This window comes from Parus major, chromosome 3 (genome assembly GCF_001522545.3).
Source record: "Parus major isolate Abel chromosome 3, Parus_major1.1, whole genome shotgun sequence".
NCBI classification, from domain to species: Eukaryota; Metazoa; Chordata; class Aves; order Passeriformes; family Paridae; genus Parus; species Parus major.
The window spans coordinates 109,429,212-109,451,074 of NC_031770.1; the positions used below are offsets into that span (position 1 = coordinate 109,429,212).

At 42.3% G+C, this 21,863-nt stretch overlaps 1 protein-coding gene across 1 annotated transcript in view; it reads right to left on the bottom strand.

The window, feature by feature from the left end:
* PKHD1 (PKHD1 ciliary IPT domain containing fibrocystin/polyductin) overlaps positions 1-21,863 on the bottom strand; it is a 245,082-nt gene that overhangs the window by 93,829 nt on the left and 129,390 nt on the right. Inside the window, exons 47-51 of the mRNA XM_033512946.1 lie at positions 20,571-20,706; positions 19,063-19,309; positions 10,250-10,427; positions 9,431-9,626; positions 1,044-1,109 (exon numbers count right to left, since the gene is read on the bottom strand). Coding sequence (XP_033368837.1) covers positions 1,044-1,109; positions 9,431-9,626; positions 10,250-10,427; positions 19,063-19,309; positions 20,571-20,706 — 823 coding nt within the window. The remainder of the gene's footprint in view (positions 1-1,043; positions 1,110-9,430; positions 9,627-10,249; positions 10,428-19,062; positions 19,310-20,570; positions 20,707-21,863) is intronic.

Here is a 21,863-nt window from a genome sequence, read left to right on the forward strand (position 1 = left end):
CTTGTTAACACCCAGAAAATAAATTTTCCCATTCCAAGGGGTGACCGAGGCCTGCCTTGGAAAAACAGCTTGACTGAGACACATGGAAACTCCTGGTCCTACTTCAAAATTTTCTGTTTCACGTCAATCCAAAAGAAAACTCCTGAGCTTTAGGAAAATATTGAAAAATTCTCAGTTTACAAAATGCAGGTGCTTGACTTGCACTCGTATTTTATAGAGCTAACGAGCCAGGCTCCATAAATGAATTACCCCTAAGTTTGTTCTGCCACAGGAGAAGAAGGGAAGCCTTCAAGGGAAAATCCTGCACACTAAGTTTAGTAAATCCTAGACTAATGCAGGCAGGGCCTCCCTCTGGAGGCCTCTGCAAGCACCTACTTCTGTCCTTCCACTGTAAAGGGAGTTCTGGTATTTTTTTCTTGAGGAAAGCTTCTTTGGGGATGGAAATTATGGAAGCAAGCACCTGCCTAGGTTTTGGGGGCTAGACCCAGCTCAGTCATGTTGTCAGCACAGAGAAACACAGAAATTAAACCTGAGTTCCTTAAGTTTGTGTCTCTCTCTCCAATCACTTGTTTGTTCTGGGAGAAACACCCTGACAAAATGTCTCAAAGTCCTTTTTCCACATAAGTGATTATTGTCAATACACCGCATAGCAAGGCAGTTAATACCCAAAAATATCAAAATTTGGAGGTCTCCCTTGCCTCTGGTATATTTTTATGTCTGATTCAACATGAAACTGAGCAGTAATATCAGATTATGGAGCACTAAAATACTCTGTAGTCTCACATTCTCCACGACCCTTCTGTCCTGCTGTGGTATTTCCCAGCAGAAGTTTATAGTGTTTTATACTGTGGGATCACACATTTATCTTGAGCAATGGTAGACAGGGCTCAATGAAATGCCTAAATGAATACCAAGAGCCTCTGTTGGCTTGATAGATGAACAAAACACTGAACTGAAAAATAGCAATTTACTCCTGAAAAAAACATAAAAAAGAAATGGTGTGATTCCCACACCACCGTTTTCTGACCCAGACTTTCACCTACCTGGGGTAGGTAAAGCCACTCTCTCCTTCTCTTTCAGTGTGACCTGAATTAAGTCAGCTCCTGTGACTGAGAACACAGAGAATTTTAGGGAGTTACAACAAAGCTTTTCAAATTAACACCAAAAAAAAATTAGTAAATCAATTTCCACACATGAATTCCTGACAACATTGTACGTTTCTTACAAAAACATTTTCTTTAAGAGCAACTATACATGTTTTCCAAGCATTTTTTTGTCCTTTTTTTCGCACTTTGAGAAAGGATTAAACAAACACATTTTAATTTACAGATACAGAAGGTCTCAAGACAACTCATTAGAAACAGCTAAAAAGAAAACATTCAACAATCAGAAATTCTAGGCTGGAACTCGAATCTCATTTATCCCACTATAAATCCACAGCAGTTCCACTCACACAAGCAATATCACACCATTGAATGCATAATGTATTAACTGGCTCAAACAGCAAAATACAGCTTTTGTTTTCTAGTTCAGTTTTGATTTTTTTTTTTGACTTTTTCTTTTTTTTTTTTTGCTCCCAAAATCTGGTATCTGAAAGAGATGCTTTAATTAGTCAGACTTTATAGACTGGAGACAGGGACCCTGTGTTCTCTGCTGTGAAAAGGGGTCAGCAGCAATTATCACAGTGGTAACCTTTGTGCCCGTGTATTGTCAGGAGGAGAAGGGCCAGAATAATGCAAATCAAAGAGGAGCAGGAGAAAGCTGCTTCAGACCCAGCTAAAATCCCACCTCCTCTTCATCTCCAGTGGCATATAAAGGCACTTCCTTTCAGTCACCAGACTGGAACAACTGTAGGTTAAAATAGAAACACTCTGACAAACAAATAAATCTCCTGTCCTCTGCCCAGCCCCTTATGGTGACCCTAAAGTGTTGTTGGAAGATTTTTTTGGGGGTAGAAGAATTGCATCAATGAAGCCATTGTCAACACTTTCCTCAGTTCCAGAACATGCCTGGAACTTTCTTCTCTGTGCATCAACCCTCCGATGGGATTTCATGCCATATTGTAATTTACTTATTTTATCTTTAAACAAGTCTGTACTTTTAAATTGAGAAACACGTCCTTCCCTACCTCCCTCCTTTTCTCCCAGTGCAACTGAGCAAATTTAAAATAACTGAGGTTCATTAATTTTAAGTGTTCAATAAATTAGTATGAATAATCAAAAAACTTGATTCTTTCTGATAATTACTATTTGATGTCAGTTGAAAGCACTCGATTGAGTTAGCAGCATATGCTCCTATGCCAAATGAGGCTTCCATAATTAAATAGAAACTGATTCCATGAGGTTTTTCCTCATGTCTGATTAATTAGTAATCAGGTGCCTCAGCCCTGCTCTTCAGTGACACCTTCTCTCCCAATGGTAGCTGGGATCTGATCCATGTATCAGTCAAGTCAGTCTGCCCCAAACCATCACACAGAGCTCACACTGAACAGCAGCATGCCTTGAGTGGCCACAAAGTGAACATTTGAGGGGAAAAAAAATGACTTGAAACTGCTAATTTATTGTCTCTGACACAGCTCTTGTGGCTTTCAGACAACACATTTATGTGTACTTTTATAGTTATGGTGTTTTTCCTTCCCACACAGCGCAAAACAGTTGCCAAAGCTGATAAAACAGGCTTAGAAAAAACAAGACAACCAAGCCCTGACACTAGCCTTTTTCACCTAAATATGTTTTGTGAGGTTTGGTGGGTTTTTGTGGGGTTTTCTTGCTTACTTTTTCGGGCACTTGAGTGAAATAATCTAATTAATGATGTTTGTATTTTTCAGAGAAATGCTGTTCTAATTAAATCCTGAGGGAACATAAAACTTGATCAATATAGACCTCATAACAGGGTTCAATCCCTTTACATAGTGAAGTAAGGAACCATTAAGTCTTAATTCAGTACAGACTTTTATCATTGCCCTGTCCAGAATCAGGACAATAATAAAAGCTTCTCATATTTGAAGTGTCATCCCACCAGGAATCATGACTATTCAAACCATTATAAGTTGTTTATACCCTTGACATGACCATAAGAATCAGGGACAGAATTCTCCCCAGAACTCTCCACATCCTTGTAACTTGAACAATTATTCATACTGATGGGGTGTGAAGTGCAAAGGTTGTGAATCAGCAGTGTTTTGTTGGTTTTTACCACAAAAACTCCTAAAAACTGATCCAGAAAGATAAAGGCCTTGGGATTTATCAAGTCTACAGTGACATTGTCCTTCTGGTGGCTGTGTTTTGCTGCTGAGTACGTTGTCACTGGGTTTCACAGGACAGGAAGAGACACAGGCACTACAGATGAAGGACATCATTAGTAAACATTGAATTAAGGTGACTCTTGGCAAAATGTAGTTATAAGGCTCCAGGGTTTAGTTGTATAAACCCTTTATAAGGCTCATCAATTTTCTGCCTTATTACAGCTCCTCCTGGATGTTTGGGCTGTGAATCATAAATATAGGCCTTCTGGATGATACTGCTGGTAACTTTTCCTGGTTCAGGGCTCCTTGAGTGAACATGAAGGAGGAGCAACTCAGTCTTTTATCAGCTTTGCAGTGACTCGGAATTTTGCCTGTGGATATTAGGAAGGGCTGAAACTAGGATAAATGGCTCCAATAGCCTGACTTACAAATAACAAGCAGCTCCACGCTATTTAACATCAATTGGGCTAACATCCATCACCAGGAAATCAAAACTTTTTAGACAGCACAATCAACAACACAGTGAGACACACCTCTAGAAACTGGAGAACCTGGGAGTGGGTGCTTTGTCATCCCCTGAGAGGATCTTCTGCAGGAGATACCCAGAAGTATGATATAATGAGGACAATGAAGTAGGGAGAAGTGGTGTAAAGACCCATTTTATATACATATAAATGGATAGATACAATTTTATTTATATATATATACATATATTAAATTCCTCCTGTAGACATTGCATAATCAAAAAATCAACCCTAACAGGATTATAAGGGCATTAATGACATGCATTATAAGGGAATCATCTTATTTCTGTAACTGCTGCACTCTCTGGTTTCTCTGCTTCCATGCCAGAAGGATGGGACCTCACCCACCAGGAGAAGGTTGTTTTATCTCTTTTTGTCTATTAAAATTGAGCAACTGAGGGAATGGGGCAGGAGGGGTCTCAGCCTGGAGAAAAAGAGTCCCAGGCAGGATCTTATTGCTCTCTGCAGCTCCCTGAAATGAGGTCCTAGCCAGGAGGGTATTGGTCTCTTCTCCCAAATAATTAACACCAGGACAAGAGGAAATGGCCTCCAGTGGCACCAGGGGCGGTTCAGGTTGGACATCAGGAGGAATTTCTTTTTTGGAAAGGGTGGTGAAGCATTGCTACAGACTGCCCAGGAAGTTGGTACAGTCACTATGCCTGGAACCATTAAAAAAATTACTGGATGTGGCACTCAGTGCTCTGTTCTGGGTGACAAGGTGGGGATGGGTCACAGGTTGGACCTGGGGACCTTGAATGTCTTTTCCAATGTAAATAATTTTATGATTCAACGATTACAAGGGACCCCTCTTTGCAAAGAACTGACTTTCATTTCATGGAGGTCACTGAGCAGCCCACATCTGGTCAACTGGCCCTCTGAAACAACTGATATGAGCGAGTTCTATCTGGCAGGAGGAAAAGACTCATCCCTGTACAATCAGTCCTCTGCAAAGAATTAACTCCATTCTTCATGTCTTTCACCTAGGATTCTCCTCTACCCCCAAGCAATAGGGCTGCAGAAAATATCTGTGTTTATTTATTTTCTGTATTTTAATATTAGAAACAAACTTTCTTAAGAGTGTTTTTCCTCTTATACAAAGCAATTACAGAAACCCACAGAGCCTAATGGAAGTGAGATCATTCTCTAGGAATCTAGAAAAGACAATAAGTATAATCAAATTATTTTTTTTAAGAACCATGGAAATTGTAAACCTGCTTCTGACACAGCAGTAATGCGAGGGTGAGCCTCAGGCCCTCTTAACAACTCACACATGAGCAGCCTGAGCAAAGTCAGCAGGATGACCCATCTCCATAAAAGTTGTGTCTACTGAAAAATGTATTTGGGATAAATAAAAAGTTTGATAATCCTTTCAGTGATGTTTTCAATAATGTTTCTGTCCAGCACTTCAATTTTAGGAAAAAAAAAAATAAAAAAAGCCAAGAGAAATCTGGATGTGAAGGAAGCCAGCACTTTGTTTCATTCCAAAAGAAAATGGTTTAAACATTTCAGAAGTGAACTAAAGGGAAACAACATCTCTCTGGTTTTTAGCAAGTTCCAGTATTGCCCAGAGACCTTAACCAAGGAGCAGTACCACACTGTGCCACCATATGCTGAAATTTGTAGCAGACTTCAGTTCAGAATCTTATTATTGCAATTTACAAAGGATATTTCTCCTTAAAAAAGTATCCCAGATGTCCCAGTGGGATGTTTCTTTCCACCACCCTTGTTACAATAAGTGGAGTTGTTTTTTTTATTCAGCATGGCTGTATCATGTTTCACTCCCCTGAAATGTGGTTGAGCCACAGCCCATGAGTGTTTCAGTCACACCACAGTTGCAGGCCCACAGTGACCTTTGAGGATCACTTCTCTTAGCACATAGGGTGCCTCAGAGGAAATCAGGGTGATGCCATGAATCATGTCAGAGCAGAGCTGGTGATGTAGAAACGACTGGCACGGGATGCTTCAGACTTCCTAAACGTCCTCTTCACACAGCATGCAGAAGGGGCATGGGGTTACCTGTCCTTCCATGCAGATTCCCTTAAAATGGTCTGAAAAGGTGATTTTTAAAGTGGCTTAGAGGCTGGTTGAACAGTTTGATGTATGTAGGTAGCAGTGACTTCCTTTGTTAATAGGATCATTGCCCATATAACAGAAACATTCTCCATGACAATTATTTCTCCCCATTCAGCACCCCCTGCATTCTCCTGCTCCCAAGCCTAATTTACAAGACTCCAACCATCAGCGCAACTTAACTCCTTTAATCCCCTCCATACGGTCTATTTTCTTGCCTTTTGTGTTAGACAGACCTTTTTTTTTTTTTTTTTCTCTCTCCCCAAAGATAAACAAACACTTGCATGACGCCAGGCAATTTCAGATGGAAGAGGGCACTGAGAAAGCCTGAGCCCAAACTTCAGGCCAAGGTGGCTTCATTCAGCTGCCAGCTTCGTTTGAATAACAATATCTTCTCAGTCACGGGGTTTTCCCTTCCCCTTCTCCCCATTTTCTCCCCCATGCAGGCCTGAGTAAAAGGCTGTGTGAATTCAGGAGCCTGCTCATTAACGAGCTGGCATCTGATCCGTATTTACCCACGTTAATTCTGGGTGTAATGCACCCCTGCCACTTCCCCACAGTTTGCCCTAAAAGGCTTTCTGAGGGGCACAAAAGCAGAGGGTCAAAAGTGAGTTGACCCCTGCCAGAATGTACAATTATTGCAAAGAGGTGGTAACACCAGCAGCTGTCGAAACCCCACCGAAGCGCTTCCAAAAGTGGGAGGATGACTAATAGGCTGGAGCTCTCCCCTCCGCCCCGCGAGAGCCGCCGACTCTGGGCAGGAAGAATGATGGCCCTCCCGAGCAGCTGCAATAATTGTCTGGCCATTGTCCCCCGGCCCTCCCTCCGCCACCCCCTACAAGTGCCCATTGTGTTGGCGGAGTCGGGTGATTTTATGCTCGGGCTGATGCTGTTTGCGCCCAGCTGCCCGAGCGCTGACACACGAGCCTGGAGAGGGGGGACCCGCGTCTGCTAGACGGGGCTGCGACATACCAGACCTTTTACATAAGTCAAACAGGAACAAATGACTCTTTATCAGCCCCTTCTCCCTTTGAAGTGGCGGCTGCTTATAGGCCCTTACAGCTTTTCCTCCTTAGCCCGAGCAAACATCCTCCTTTTGATATGCTACATGCTCATTATCTCTGCCCCATTTAATGATTTTTGATTGAAGGGTGGCAGCGCCGTTGCCGAGAGGGTAGTTAAAGAGGCTCCACGCAGTCAGGACAACAAGAAAGGCTTTCCTTGTGCAGAAGCCTAAATTTGGAGTTTCTTAACAGTGTGTTCTTGTTCTTAGCAGCAGATAAGGGCTGAGCGTGAAATTCTTAATTAAGCAGTAAATAGAGAGTGGGGTGTCAGCAGATGCAGCCTGTAGCCATGGAGACCAAGCCTGATGGAGCAGGGAGCCAAGACTCGATGCCGGCCCTGGGCTCGGGCATGACTGACAGCTGAAGAATCCGACAAAGCTTGTAAACTGGATTAATTAGTTGACTAATTATTTCATATAGTAAAATGTAAATAAAATATTTTAAAATAAACATATACAAACGCTAAAAGAGCCAACTTGCAGAGTTAGGCAGGATGATGTTCTGAAGGCCAGACCTTCTAGCCTTGTCCTCCCAGAGTGTGTGAGTGGACTGCTGGGGTTTCAAGGCCAGAAGGGACTATTGTGGCAGCTTTCTCTGACCTCCTATGGAGCATGAATCTCGCCTCATGAGGTTTCTAATAGCTTCTCACAGAGCTGGAGCATATTTCTCTGAAAAGACGGCCAAGCATCTTCTAAGGACCCTGAGTGATGGAAAGTCCACCACATGCCATGAATCTGCTCTGCTGGCTAATTATCCTCACCCTCTCAGCCTGCACAGTGGAAAGAAGGAGAGGAATTAAATCCCACACAAGGGCCAGGAATCTGCTTGCTTTGTTTCAAACTTTTGCCCTACACTGACAGCATAGATATTAGGTACCTGACACTGAATTATTGATCTCACTCCTACAAAAGTCCTCGCAGAAAATGTTCACAGCATTAATTATACATGTTAGGTGTTGTCATAAATTTCCCCTTCTGCACTTTGGATGATTGTTTCTCTCTCTATTATAATGAGGAACCACCACAAGCTCTTCATGTAATAAAAATCAAGATGAAAGTAAGGCAAGAGAAGGACAAGAAAGTATCTGTGATGGAAGAGTGACATATGCCAGCCAGACCACTTTTCTCCCAGCCTTCCCAAGACTGTCATCTCCTCTATTTTCAACAGCAGAGGCCAAGCTACAGATGCCATCCTCTGAGCTTTCCCATGCTGCTCTGACAGTGCAATTCAGGATATGCAAACTGAAATGCAGACGTCTTTTATATTTGAAGGAAAAAATTTACGCTGTTAGTACAGATAAATAACATTTTTCTTCTTTCAGTAAATACTTGACTTGATCTCTGGCCAGACTTAGACACAGCTGCTAAATTTATAGTAGCCAATCTACACCTGAACTGTATCTAAACAGGCACAGGGCACAGAGCTAAGACCAGAACCCAAATAATCTACATGGTTGTAATACTGGCCAAATTCCTGGCACAGCTTTGGCCTAGACCAGGCAAACTCCCAGATGGTGACTGGCACAGTTTGGGATTTAGCAAGCACAGGGATCTTTTATAATTTGAAGCCTGGGTGCATCCAGCCCATTTTTAGGGCTAAAATGTCAAACACCAGCTGTGCTATGGCAGTTGCTGAAGGACCAGAGGTGGACACTGCAAGGGTGATCCTCAGACTCAAGCAAAGGTTTGGCCTTCCTCACTTCTCCACAAATGTGATTTTCCACACTGGCTGATTTTCACTGTTGTCAGACCAAGCTCAGTGGATTTCCTGCCCTCGTTCCAGGTGTGTTTTATTCTCCACTGTCACAATGACTGTTCTAAAGGGATCCCACATGAGAAATCCATTTGCATGCCATCTCAGTAGTTCAAAATCAAGGGAAATGTATTAAATTTAATGGAACAGGAGAGTGAAAAATCATCTGTTATAATGAGAATCATCATCTTTACTTTCCCAGTAAGAGTCATGAAGGAGAATTTAATCTTCTCAAAAGACACCAAAATATATTTGTGATTCTTAGTTCTGCTGCTATTAATAAGGCAACAAACATTACCTTTTTTTGACATAGAGAGCTTAGACATTTATAAAATTATTTTCTTGAGAATGGGAATTATGGAAAATGTCCATTTCCCAAAAAAAAAATAATAAAAGAACTTCACACTCTATGATCCCATACACAAAGTCCCATTGGAAAGGTCTAAGATGTCTTTGGAAGTTTCCAGGCCTAGGAAAAATTCTCTCCCAGTAATCTTATTGCCTTCAGTGGGCTGACCCTAGCAAGATGACCATGATTTATTAATGATACCTGTGCTATAGGATCAGATGCCAACAGAGGTCATTAGTGGAATTTAATGCCTTTACCACTCCAAAAAAAACCAATTCACATACAACTGATGTCACATCTCCCACTATTTATGGCACATTCCTTTTGTTGCTAGGTTAGACATCAGATAGATCAGTTAGGGATGGGTTAAAGAGACATCAGCTCTGTCACCATTCTTGATCACAAATGTAGATTGCACTGCACTTACCCAAATAGGTGAACTTCCCCAGTTTTCTGTCAAGATGCCAATCACAGCTCCTGTGGTGCTCGTAGGAAGGGAGCAATGGGAGTGGCTGTCCCCTCCTTGTCCCACAGGACACCACAGCCTCAAGATGGGCAGGAAGATCCTTGTGTTCCATCAGCAGGTAATTTCCAGCCTTGAAGTTGCTAAATGTCACTGAATACTGGAGAAGAGGGAACCAAAAGAAACATGTCTAAGTCTGTGGTTAGAGCTCTGTGGAGTGCAGCATAAAGGGGTAAAAAGGATGGTGCTCCTCATGAAAACATGAAAAGAGATGTAAAACTAAGCAGGATGTGATGGTAAATGCAGAAAAAGTCAACTCCCCTCATCACATTTGAAAGGTGAGGATGAACAATGTCTTCTGAAAACTGTGCTTCAACATGACTTAAGGCAGTAAAAATAGTTTTGGTTCCTAAGCACCACACTGAACTTTTACTTAAAATATCAAAATCATCAAGTGTCCAAGGTGGGATGGGGCTTGGAGCAACCTGGTCTAGTGGAAGATGTCCCTGCCCATGGCAGGGGTTGGAACTGGATGAGCTTTAAGGTCCATTCCAACCCAAGCCATTCCATGATTCCATGACCTTGCTGCTCCAGGTGACTATTGAGAGCTTATCTAAGAGATAAGAGATAGCTTATCAGTCATCTTATCTAAGCCTATAAATACAGAGAGACTTTCTCAGTGCACTTAACTCTAATTTTTTTCTCTCTGTTCATCCAAAGAGATGAAAGAGTGATTATCTCTTCCAGCTATAATTCTGAAATTATAAAACCTCCCCGTGTTACCTGGAGCTGTTTGCTGACCAAAGGGCTGCCAAATGTCAATGTGTAAGTCTCTTTATCCAAGAGAAGAGCCATCCAGCCATACAGGTTTGATAAAGTATCAGAGACATAATTTACTGTGTCTGTCTTATTCCTACTGTCAGTCACAGTTAAATTATAAGGAATGTCTGGAGCCTCTTTTCTGCAGGAAAAGAAAAAAAAGTAATTACATTTTTACACTGAACTCTGTCATTTTGCAACCTGTACAGCTCTATTTTTATTTTAATTCCTTTAGCTGTTGTGGATCTCCCTTAGAATGTGCCTCCATTTTTGTAATTCCATACAAATGCCTTGCAAAACAATATTTTGCCCCAAGTGCTGTAAAAAAAAGAAGAGAGACACAGCATGTAGGAATAAAGGAAGAGGAAGAAAGTAGAGAAGTGGTAACAGCCAGGGTACCATTTCCTACATTGCCAGGGTATTTTCCCTACACCAGACTCATGGGCCTCAGGCTCAACCTCAGGGTCTCTTCAAGAAATGTTATAGAGTTTTGTTATTAACCTCACCCCAGGCTGGGTGGGGTTTGGAGCAACCTGGGGTAGTGGAAGGTGTCTCTTCCCATGGGAATGAGATGATCTTCAGGGTCCCTCCCAAGGCAAACCATCCTGAGGTTCTGTGATTAGTCACTGCCATGTGAGTGGCCAAAAGTTTACCTGAGTCTGAAAATACAACAGTCCTGTGTAATTCAGAGCTGATCTTTGCCTGCAGTCAAAGCTGGGGCTGCTGGGGGCTGATTAAATCTTACACAAAATGGGTGAACTTTTAGTACAGCATCCAAATGAGAATTCAACACCCCCTGCTCACTAGAACTTTGAATTTATGACCAGTCTAGTCAAGAGAACAAACCCTTACTGAACAGATCAACATTAGCACTGATATCATGGAGGGGTCGTAAACCCTTAGATTTAAAGCTGTGGTAGATTACTCTCACTTTTGGCATTTGAGCTGACACTAAGCTTAAAAAATCCTCTTTTTTAAGCAGCCCTTGAATAATTTTTCTCACTATTTGAAGCATTACCTTACAACTACACATCTCAGCATATTATCTGACCTCTCAGACTGGATATAGATTACTAACCCAAGACAGTGCTAAAACTCATGTCATCCTGCAATTTGCCCGTATTTGCAATTTTTGGTTGGTTTGTTGCTTTTTTTTTCCTCCTAGTGCTTTGGAGATGATAGAAAATCACCAAAGCAGTCATCCCAGGTATATCTTTCTTTTCTCTTTTAAAATCAGTTCAGGGTTTTTAATTTGTTGTTGTTGTTGTTGTTGTTATTCTAGTGTCTGTCACTTTGTCAAAGCGCTTTCTGGTTACCCAGAAACATTCAGCTGAGAAACAGCAGTGGCAAAGCAAAGTGTGAATCAGCAAAGAATCACTCAACCAGAAGATATTGGCAGACCAATGAAACTGGAAGGAGTTTATAAGGCTTAAACAGCTTTTGTACCACTAATAAACCTCCTCTTATGGGCATTAACTGGACCAGGATATTAGGCTGCTAATTAAGCAAGTAAATGACAACAAGCGCATTATTGCCACAGTTATCAGCACCTGCACAGGTATTCAGGAGAACATTTCTAGCAGCAGAAGGACACCACACATAATGCAAAACTCTCTTGCACATCAAAAGGCGCTTTATTGAGTTACAAAGACGTCCTATGCCACAGCAAGTGACAGAGACTCAGACCCATCCTCTCTGCAGCATAAATTCACATGGTTTTACTCTCTATTTATTTCAATTTTCATTGCTGGAGGGTTCTGAAGAGAACAGCTTGAATCACTTTTATTGGGGGACTATCCCCAGTACCTCCAGGAGAAGAGAAGACAGAGAAGAAAGCCTGGAATGGACAATCCTGTTGGGATACAAGTCTGACCTGTCAGAAGGTTAGGTGGCAATTCCACACCAGCATGTAGATCCAAGAGATAGTGAATGAGAATGGGAACTTACTAACTAGTGAATTAACTGTGAATACATTTTTTTTGGAGACCACTATTTAGAAGACCCCCAAATAAATACCTTAAACTCTATATTTAACTTCCAAATGGCTACAGTTAAGTGAAATATATCTTTTCCTGTGTGTCTACTTATAACAGACAAGCTATCATAGAATCTTCTAAATTTGAAAAGACCTCTGAGATCATCGAGTCCAACCATTAACCCAACACTGCCAAGGCCACCTCTAAACCATGTCCCAAAGTGCCACATTTGCATGTATTTTAAATCCCTCCAGGCATGGAGACTTAACTGTATTTTTAGAGAGTTAAGAGCACCACTTCCCCATGAAGCTCATCTCAGTGTCTGACTTTCTTTTCCAGGAGGAAATTCTTTCTAATATTCATTCTAAACCTCTCCTGGTGAATCTTAGGGCCATGTACTCTTGTCCTGTCCCTGTTCCCTGGGAGCAGAGCCCGACCCCCCCGGCTGTCCCCTCCTGTCAGGGAGTTGTGCAGAGCCAGAAGGGCCCCCTGAGCCTCCTTTTCTCCAGGCTGAGCCCCTTTCCCAGCTCCCTCAGCCTCTCCTGGTGCTCCAGCCCCTTCCCCAGCTCCATTCCCTGCCCTGGACACGCTCCAGCCCCTCCAGGTCTCTCTTGTCAGGAGGGTCCCAGAGCTGTCCCCAGCACTGGAGGTGTCCCAGCAGTGCCAGCACAGGGGACAGGCACTGCCCTGCTCCTGCTGCCACCCCAGAGCTGGCACAGCCCAGGTGCCATTGGCCTCTCGCCCACCTGGGCACACCTGGCTCATGTCAAGCTGAAAGTCTGTTCATGACCCAGGAAGAAAAAGAGCAGGAGTTACCTTATGGTCTGGAATCTCTCGGATTTCCTTGACCTGGAACGTTGTGTCCTTATCTTTTAAATGCATTGATTGAAGGGCTGCCACCCATAAATTTATTTCCAACTCCCGGTGCACTGCCCACAACCAAACCAAAAATTTGGGGAACCTAGAAATCTTCTCAGATCAGTGTACAAGTTAGCTAGTGCAAGGACACAATTAAGCCTGGGATACATTCCCCCCAAAAGGATGTCAGTGTATTGTTTTATCACCTCCATGCCAAAAAGGCACCAAAATGGAAGTACCCTACTAATGGAATTACCAGCAACAATTAGCACCATTTCCATTTGCCCTAAATAGCCAGTGAATTCACTGTGCCCTAAATAGCCACCAATCTACCTCTCTTTAATGTTAATGAAGTAGAAGAGCGCTGGTGTACACCAGCATTTCTAATTCAGAGGATCTGAGGGAGCCTGCACGCATCATTAACGTGGAGAGCTTCATTATCAAAGGAAAGAGCCTTCCCCTGAACTTCTCCTGGCTTTATTTGAAAGAAACTAGGAAGCAATGGTCTTAATGCAAAATTAACCCTCCCTTTAAACTGCTGGAAGCCTTTACAAACTGTAAGGGGGAAAAAAAGGATGACTCATTGTAAAGGCTGTATTTTTATATCGAAGCAGGTTTCAATTAAGGAGCAATTTGCTTTAGAAATATGGCAGGATTACAGGGTAGGGCTTTACAGTCTGAGCCACAATTCACCAATTGTGACTGTATAAACTGTTATGTAATTTAGCTCAAATGCATTGTGCAGAACTGCTCGACAGATATGGGCCACAAAGGATTTGTTAAGCCAATCAACAACATGGAGTAGAACAAATATTAGCTCTCCTGTTTATGTTTACCATTAACTTATTTATCCTAAGGGTCCATATCTGTGTGTATGAAGGCAGGCACTCTGTTTAGCTCTAAATGCTTTCTGTTTGTGTAATAATCCATTATGATTATCCCTCTTCAAAAACAGGAAACAATTTAGCATTGAACTTCAAATGGGACACCAAATGTTTATATCAAGAGTCTATGTTTATTGTTGGCCAAAGGGAGGCTAATTCCAAATTATGACCATATCAAACACTTTACAGGTTTAATCTTGGGCCCCAGACCAGTTCACTTTATTTTAATTGCCAAGAACTAAGAATTTTCAGCTGTTTTCAGTAAATGTGTGTATCTTTGTTGAGATACCAAGCTCATTATTCAAATCTGCCTTTTATTACGAATCCTTAGTAGCAGTGATTTTTTTCATGCACGAATCCTTTAGGAAATAACCAGATCTTTGACCCTGATCCTAAGTCACCACCATGGGCTGACTTTTAAGTAAAAGAAGAATTGAGATGGTTTCCCAGGAATAGAAAGGGTTGTGACTGACAAGCCAAGATGGATTCATCCAGAGTAGAATTCCAGTTTTCTACCCCTGACTTCCAAAATCCCCTGTGTTCTTAAAACATTTCCCCAAATCCTGCAGTTCACAAGCTGATATTTTCAGGAGAACTAAAATCAGGCAGAAATTCTGAGTTGGCAGGTGGTTGATAAACAAACAGTTCAAACATCTGCGGTGTGAGCATAGCAAAGACCAAAGGATGACCACTTGGTCACTGCTTTTCCCACATCAGGTAGAGCTCTGAAGAGTCCCTGGAGGTGTCCAAGGCCAGGTTGGACGGGGCTTGGAGTAGCCTGGGATAGTGGAAGGTGTCCCTGCCCATGGCAGGAGGTAGAATGAGATGATCTTTAAGGTCCCTTCTAACCCAGACCATTCTGTGATTTCAGGATCAATATATTGGTTATTACAGGGAGTCCCAGCTGAGGCACCTGGCTCTGATCTATCCAGGCCACAAGAATAATCCAACGGATTTGCCAGATTTCTCCTTGCAAGGAAAGCAAGCTTAGGACCAGAAAATGTTGCCTCAATGTTAAATTTATCTCCCTGCACTTAGAAATACCCCAGATGATAATCAAGCTGTGGGAGAAGGCTTGAGGAAATGTTTTGCACATTCATAACACTGTGCAGGATCCGGTTTTGCTGCCCATACCCCTGACTGCAGGGTGAATGGAAAGGTGTCCTCCACTGGGAAACAAATTTATCTTGCTGGGATGAATCTGAAATGCCAGAAATGCATCAGAGCAAAAGTTGAATCTCTAAAGCTGATGAGTTGGTAACTGAACAGTCAATAATTTAATATTTGCTTTCTTTGTTACATCACAGGAGCCCTCAGAGGATGGGTTATGGGGACCAGTGACCATGTGAGCTGCCCCCTGCGTGGGCAGAATCCTGTACATGGGGAGGACACATGGCCAGAGAGTGACTGAGGACACTGAGAGAAGAATTGTGGTTGTCAGGGTGTGCCAGAGCAGGGGATGCTCAGCTGAAGGCACCACAAAGAGTAAATACCAAAGGAAAAGCAAACCTAGAGTAATCAGAACTCTCTTCAAGACTCAAAGACACAGCGGTAGGGGGACACCAACCCACCAGCAGTGGCTGGGTCTGCAGCAGAAATGCACCACACAGAAGAGGATGTTGGAGCTGATTTAGGAATTGAACCCATAAAGTTAATCTTTTACTCTGCAGCAGAAGAGGGAGACAATAAAAGGCTTGATCTACAAGACTGGTGCTGAGCAAATCCAAGGTTTCCCCAGTGAGAAAAGGAAAGCAAATTAGAGGGACCAAGAGGGAAACTCCCTTTTGGCAAGCACAGCCACCGAGTGTTTGGAGTCCCCTTCGCCGCGAGGTGCTGCAAGGCTGCAGATTATTCTAATGCTCTCCTCTTGTAAAAATTATGCATAATGTGAAGAAACTTTGAAAGTCACTTAATCATGTTATGACAATTTTTTAATGAAAATTTGTTTTAATATTAATAGAGATTCATAGTTTCATGATAATATGGGTAGTGGTGGCATTTGGAGCAGCCGTTTCTAGCCTGCAGCCATGCTGTGCTGTGCCATAGCATAAGCTGTGCTTCAGACCACTCAATAACTTTCTCACATATAAATTTATAAAGACTTTTATAAGCTCCAATTACATTTTTAAAAGACATAAAACCCCTCTTTAAAGTGTGCTTACGTGACACATTAGTTTTAACTTTCAACTGGACTTTGTGAAGAAGGGTTTTGTTACAGCAGTGCAACCTTGGAAATGAATCCCCATTTCCCAGGAAGCTGCTGAGTGAAGTAGTTCAGGACAGAGCCACAAAATGCTCAAGATAGTAGTTTTCCTTTTAGAAAACAGCTTCTATATTTTTTCTCCAATCAAGCACTCTTTTTCTCCCAAACCTGTAGTTTATTTGGGAAAAAGTGTCAGCACAACACATGAATTCTGGTAAATGAAACAGCACAAAGATAAAGAGTCAACTGCCCACATTGTATAAAAAATAATTAAAATTGTTCCAGACATTCTTTTAGCTGGCACCAAACAGCCCTATCTCTGACAGCTCTCAGGCTGGGGATCTTTCCTAAAGGTTAGTGCTGATGCAACATCCCTGATGTTTTGGAGACTGAGATGGTAAAAATATGGCCATGTCCAATCCTTGTCAGCTGCCCTGAGGGTCAGGGAATGATCCTGAGACTGCTGAGATAGAGGTTGCCATACTAGGTCTCACCTCTTAAAGCCCATTATTTGCCTCAACCTTCAAAATCTGTGGAACTGGAATCCCATTCCTGAAATTCAGGATAAGCAAAAAACCCCCACAATCTCCAGCCTCTCATGCTTTTTTTTGAGGAGCACAGAAAATTCAAGTTACAGACCTGACAAGTCTCATATTCCATGGCCTGGTAGAGCACAATAGCAAGATTTCTTCCAGAGAGATTTTTAACTCTTTTCTCATCAGAAATAAGATAAGGATAGCTCAGCAGCTGTGCTTTTGTCTTTTCATTGAGATGAGACGGATCCAAAAGGAACTTGTTAGGAATTTCTTTCTTGTCACCCACCTGTCTTTATTCTCTTTATTCAAACTCTGCCAATTGCTCCTAGTCATGTTTTGCTGTATTAATCATAAACCATTCCCTTTTTATGGCAAACACTCTCCAACACATCTGGAGAAAATTCACCCATTTTCCTTCTCCCACCCCCTCATCCTCTGGTCATGCTATAGATATTTTATTAATTGACTTTTACTCTTCATCCCCTCCAGCTCCTTTTATTCCCCATCCTGGTCCTCTCCCGGGTTCCCTTTGGAGCTCTATCCATCTGAACAAAGCCTCCCTGGCTCACCACTCTCATTTGGCTGGATCTGACAGTCTTTCAACTTAACATGATGGTGATTTGGCTGCTGGGAGCTGCTCAGGAGAGAGGATCTGGAAGCAGCACAGAGGGGATGCTCACAGAGGTGATGCTGGGGTTCCTCTGCTAAGCACACAGTCCTCAGGAGGACAGGATAACAGCTGGCTTCTTCTTCTCAGACTGCCAAGGATCTCTGATGTAAATTGACTCCCAGCTCATGCAGATGAATAATAAAGAATCTAAATAAAAGGTACTTGTTTGAAATAAAACCTTAATTGAGAAACCTATGAAGATATGACTAATCATTGAATCCTGGAATAATTTAGATGGAAGGGACGTTACAGCTCATTTAGTTCCAACCCTCTGCCATGGGGAGAAACACCTTCTACTAGACCAGGTTGCTCCAATCCCTGTCTAAGTCTTGAACACTTCCAGGAAAATTCTCATGGAGCTCACCGGGAAGACAAAATTTAGGTCCAGATAAGTCTTCCAGAATTAACAACAATGGTGCAGATGAACTCCTGCTTCTGCTTGCTCCTTACCCACCTTTTGATGCCAGGAGAAACAAGGTGTATTAAATATATTAACTGTCATTAATTATCAACAATTACATCGTGGAAGTACCCAAAAGCACCCAAATCACTCTACAGGCAACATTTAGAGAAGCTCCATCCACCCACACAGCATCAGCCCAAAGATCTTGCAGTCCATTTCATCAAGGTAAATGCAGACTAGAAAGGGAATTAATTTCCCCAAGACCTCTTGTTAACTGCTTAGAAAAGACACCAAGCACAGTTTTATTTTGCCTTTTACCCAGTATTCTTTTATTTAAATCAGAATTATGCCAAGCTCTTAAAATCTTGCAGATTTTGGTTTCTTTACAAAACACAGTAATGTAAAACATGCAAAGCCTGAAGGTAGCTCATAGTTTTCTCCTTCAATGGAAAAACCGATTAGTTTTTTACCTATTTGGGAAGGGATTGGGGTTTTTTTTCCTCCTTCTTCTAAAACATGAATTATGAGGCAGATGTGAATAATTAACAGCCCTCTGACAGAGCACTTCAGGATTTCTGCCTACGTACTACTAACCTGAGACAGCAAAAAATGGATAATTGTTCAGATTTGTACTTCAAAAGGAGAGTGAAATGCTGAGCAGGGGACTGGGAAGGGAAGATGAACATGGGAAGAAAAGCAGGAGCGATGTTTAGAGCTCTAAAAGTCTTTCACCCTTTTTCTTATGTCAGAAATTTGCAAATGTCCTCCCTGGGTGATAGAAGTGGTGGCAGTTCTTGCCTGAACAGCGTTTCTCCACTGGATCCCCTCAGCTCCAGCTGGTGAAAGGCAGGGGCAATTCCAGCTTGGGGAGACAAGTGAACTGGGACAGAACTGGGAGCTGTACAGCCACCAAAGCTGATGGGAACGACCTGGTTGTACCCCAGGACTGGATTACTATTAGAGCTTTTTCTAATTTCCCAAACTATCAAATACCAATACCAATATCAAATTCAGCGTGAGATGCCAGATCTGACACAGCACCTCCAGAAGATTCTTGTCCTTCTGCCATGGAGTGACAGGCCATGGGAGGCAGCACAGCAGATGTCACTGCTCAGGCTTTAGACCTGGTTTAGGACCAAGAAGAGAGGCAGCAGCCCTGGGACCAAGCTCAGATCCAGCAGCAATCTCAGAATAACACATAGCAGAAAAACCCATGCTGTATTTTGGGAGCTGGAGCAATTACTTACAAATGAAGAGCCATACGGTGGAAAACAAGGTCACTGTCACAGACACTGCCACCAGAAGCTTGGCTGAAGTTGGCACTGGCTGTGCAAGACGCTGCCAGGATATCTGTGGAAGGCAGGACATGACTTCCCTTCTGTCCCGTGGTGGAGCCATCGAGATCCTCAAGGATGGCAGAGTGAGGAAAGGGGAAGGACACTTGGAAAGGGGAATTGGTGAAGCTCAGATGTTCAGCTGTCACTGTAAACCCACCTGTGGGTGACAAGAAGCATTTCTAAAAAAACAGAATGGTCACATCATGTAATGGGCCTGAAGACAAGTCTCTGGGAATAAAGAGACCAGCTTCATTCCACTTTGCCTTTGGAAAAATGCCTGATGGGTCAAAAAAATTGGGAGATACAGGAAAATAAATAGAGATGGTTGTAGGAATAGCTATTGGTGTGTATGGCCAGACCAAACTTGCCCAGTACCCTGCTGTGACCGTGGTTCAGACTTGCCTGATCCAGATGCTTCCCTTGACCCTACCAGCATCTCCTCAGTGACTCCAAACTCTTCTTCACAGCCCCACAGCCAAAATTACAAACTGCACGACAGTGATTGGTATGGATCCTGTCTGCCTTTCTTTGAAGGTAAATTTTTTAGAGGTGAGTACACTGTGTAAATGTACTTGACACTTCTGTGTATGTGCAGCACCCAGCAGAATAAACCCTTGGCTGAGAAGTGAGTCTGGAGGATTTTTTCACTACTGAAATACAGATAGCTACAAAAAAAAGGTGATTATTCATGCAAGCTAAAGTTTATGAGCACATTAATACTTACAGAAATGTCAGAAAATCATAGCCCCATGGACTGTAACAATTCAGCTTTGGCAGGAGTGTCCATACAACACATGGGTTGCTATTTGACTGTCCTATTCCCAGTTTTAGCCTGACTAAGCCAGATTTTCCTATTCCTTCTGTCCTTTGATCTCATCTCCTGAAATATTTTTCTCTTCTATGTTATTGTAGGGCAGTCTTCATTTATAAATAAATATATTTTATTACAATACAAGAGGCAATTGCAGTTGGAACATTCTTCAAAGAGCCTTTGAGTATCTCTTCAAAGCTCAGAAGGATGCTTAGTTTACACATTATCTTTGGCAAATTCACCTCAGGTTTAGGCTGGCCTGAGGTAGCAGCAAGGTGAAATTCTGTGAGGTTGTGTCACAGCTTTTAAAGAAATCATCACTAGAAATTTTACCTCCTAAAATGAAGAGAAACAAGGCAGAGCATAAAACCTGTTTCTACTGAGAAAAGAGTACCAGTGCAAAAATCAGGCTACATTTCTCTTAAAATAAATGTAATATGTGTTTTAAACTGAGTGATAAAAACATATCCAGAAAGACTGGGGAGAACCTGAAATTTCAGCCTATGCAGATGAGTTATCAATGGTCATCTATGGAAAATATGAACTTGTAATGGGAGAGGAAGTTGGGATTTGGGAGTCCTGAGAAATAAATATAAATCAGACTCACCCTGCCCTCGGAAACAGCCAGAACAAGTCCTGATGGCTGTGCAAGTGTTCACATCAAAGTTCCTGAAAGCTGTGTTGGAGATGAAGAGCTGGTATCTTTTGGGAGTCTTTAGTCCTGCAGACATACAGGTCCTATCCTGAGGTGAAGGAAACATCACCATGTGAACCACAGTGTCCTAGAATGGTTTGGGCTGGAAGGGACTTAAAAGTCACCTCATTCCCACCCCTTGCCATGGGCAGGGACATCTTCCAAAAGACCAGGTTGCTCCAAGTCCTGTCTAACCCAGCCATGGATGTTTCCAGAAATGGAGTTTCCAGGATGCAGCAGCCGGGAATGCAAGAGTGCAATTGCCCATCGTTGTAGAGTTTAAAGGACAGATGTAAGATATTGTTTGGCAAATTCTGACAACACCCATCTAATTCCCCACCTGAAGAAGGTGATAGCATCACTTTTATGGGCAGCTTGTTGCCCTTTGTTTGAGTTGCTGCAGAGTAGTTGTGATGGGAAATTTGAAGGGAGAGGAAAGTTTACATTCCCTGGGGAGAAATAATCCACCTAAAAGCCGCAGTGGGTGAATTTTTACAACCCCATTTTACTTTACCTCTTTTGTCCAGCAAGTGAGAATTTTTCTTACTCTCAAAAATGACCATTCTTATTTCTAAGAAAAATCTGAGCACTGATTCAAAGGCATTTTGTGTGATTTGGGATGGGGATGGAGTTAAGCCAAGCTCTCTGAAAAGCTGTAGAGGACTTCAGAGTCTATTAGAACTTAAAGAACCAGAAAGGAAGAGCTAAAGCCACAGGAGATGAAAAACACAATGGAAAAACTGGATTTTGGGGTGATTGTAGTCCATGCCACAGTGGAAGTGTACAACCCTCTGCCAAACAGTCTTGGAAATAGGCTGGAAATAAAGATATAGTTAGAGTTAGTGAGCAGCCTGGAGGAAGAAGGGCTGGCAGGAGTCTGTGATACTGTTTCTGAGGCCAATAAATACTTGTAGAATACATCTCAAAAGCCATAGTAAAGAATCAGTCAAGAAATCCACCCTATGTGAAAATACCTGCAATTGAAAAGAAAGAATGTAATGGATTCTTATAAGTAGATTATTACTTCAAAGAGAAGGTGCTATCTTAAATCTTTGTAAGGCACAGCAGTGCCATCAGCTGTTTTATTCTGAGGCCAAAACATCAAGAGTGATAGTCCTGGTCCTTGGGCCATCTATTGCAAGTCACTGCTGAGCAGAAATCCCTGGTTTCTGGTTTCTGGTAACAAATTGCTCAGAAAGTCTCTCT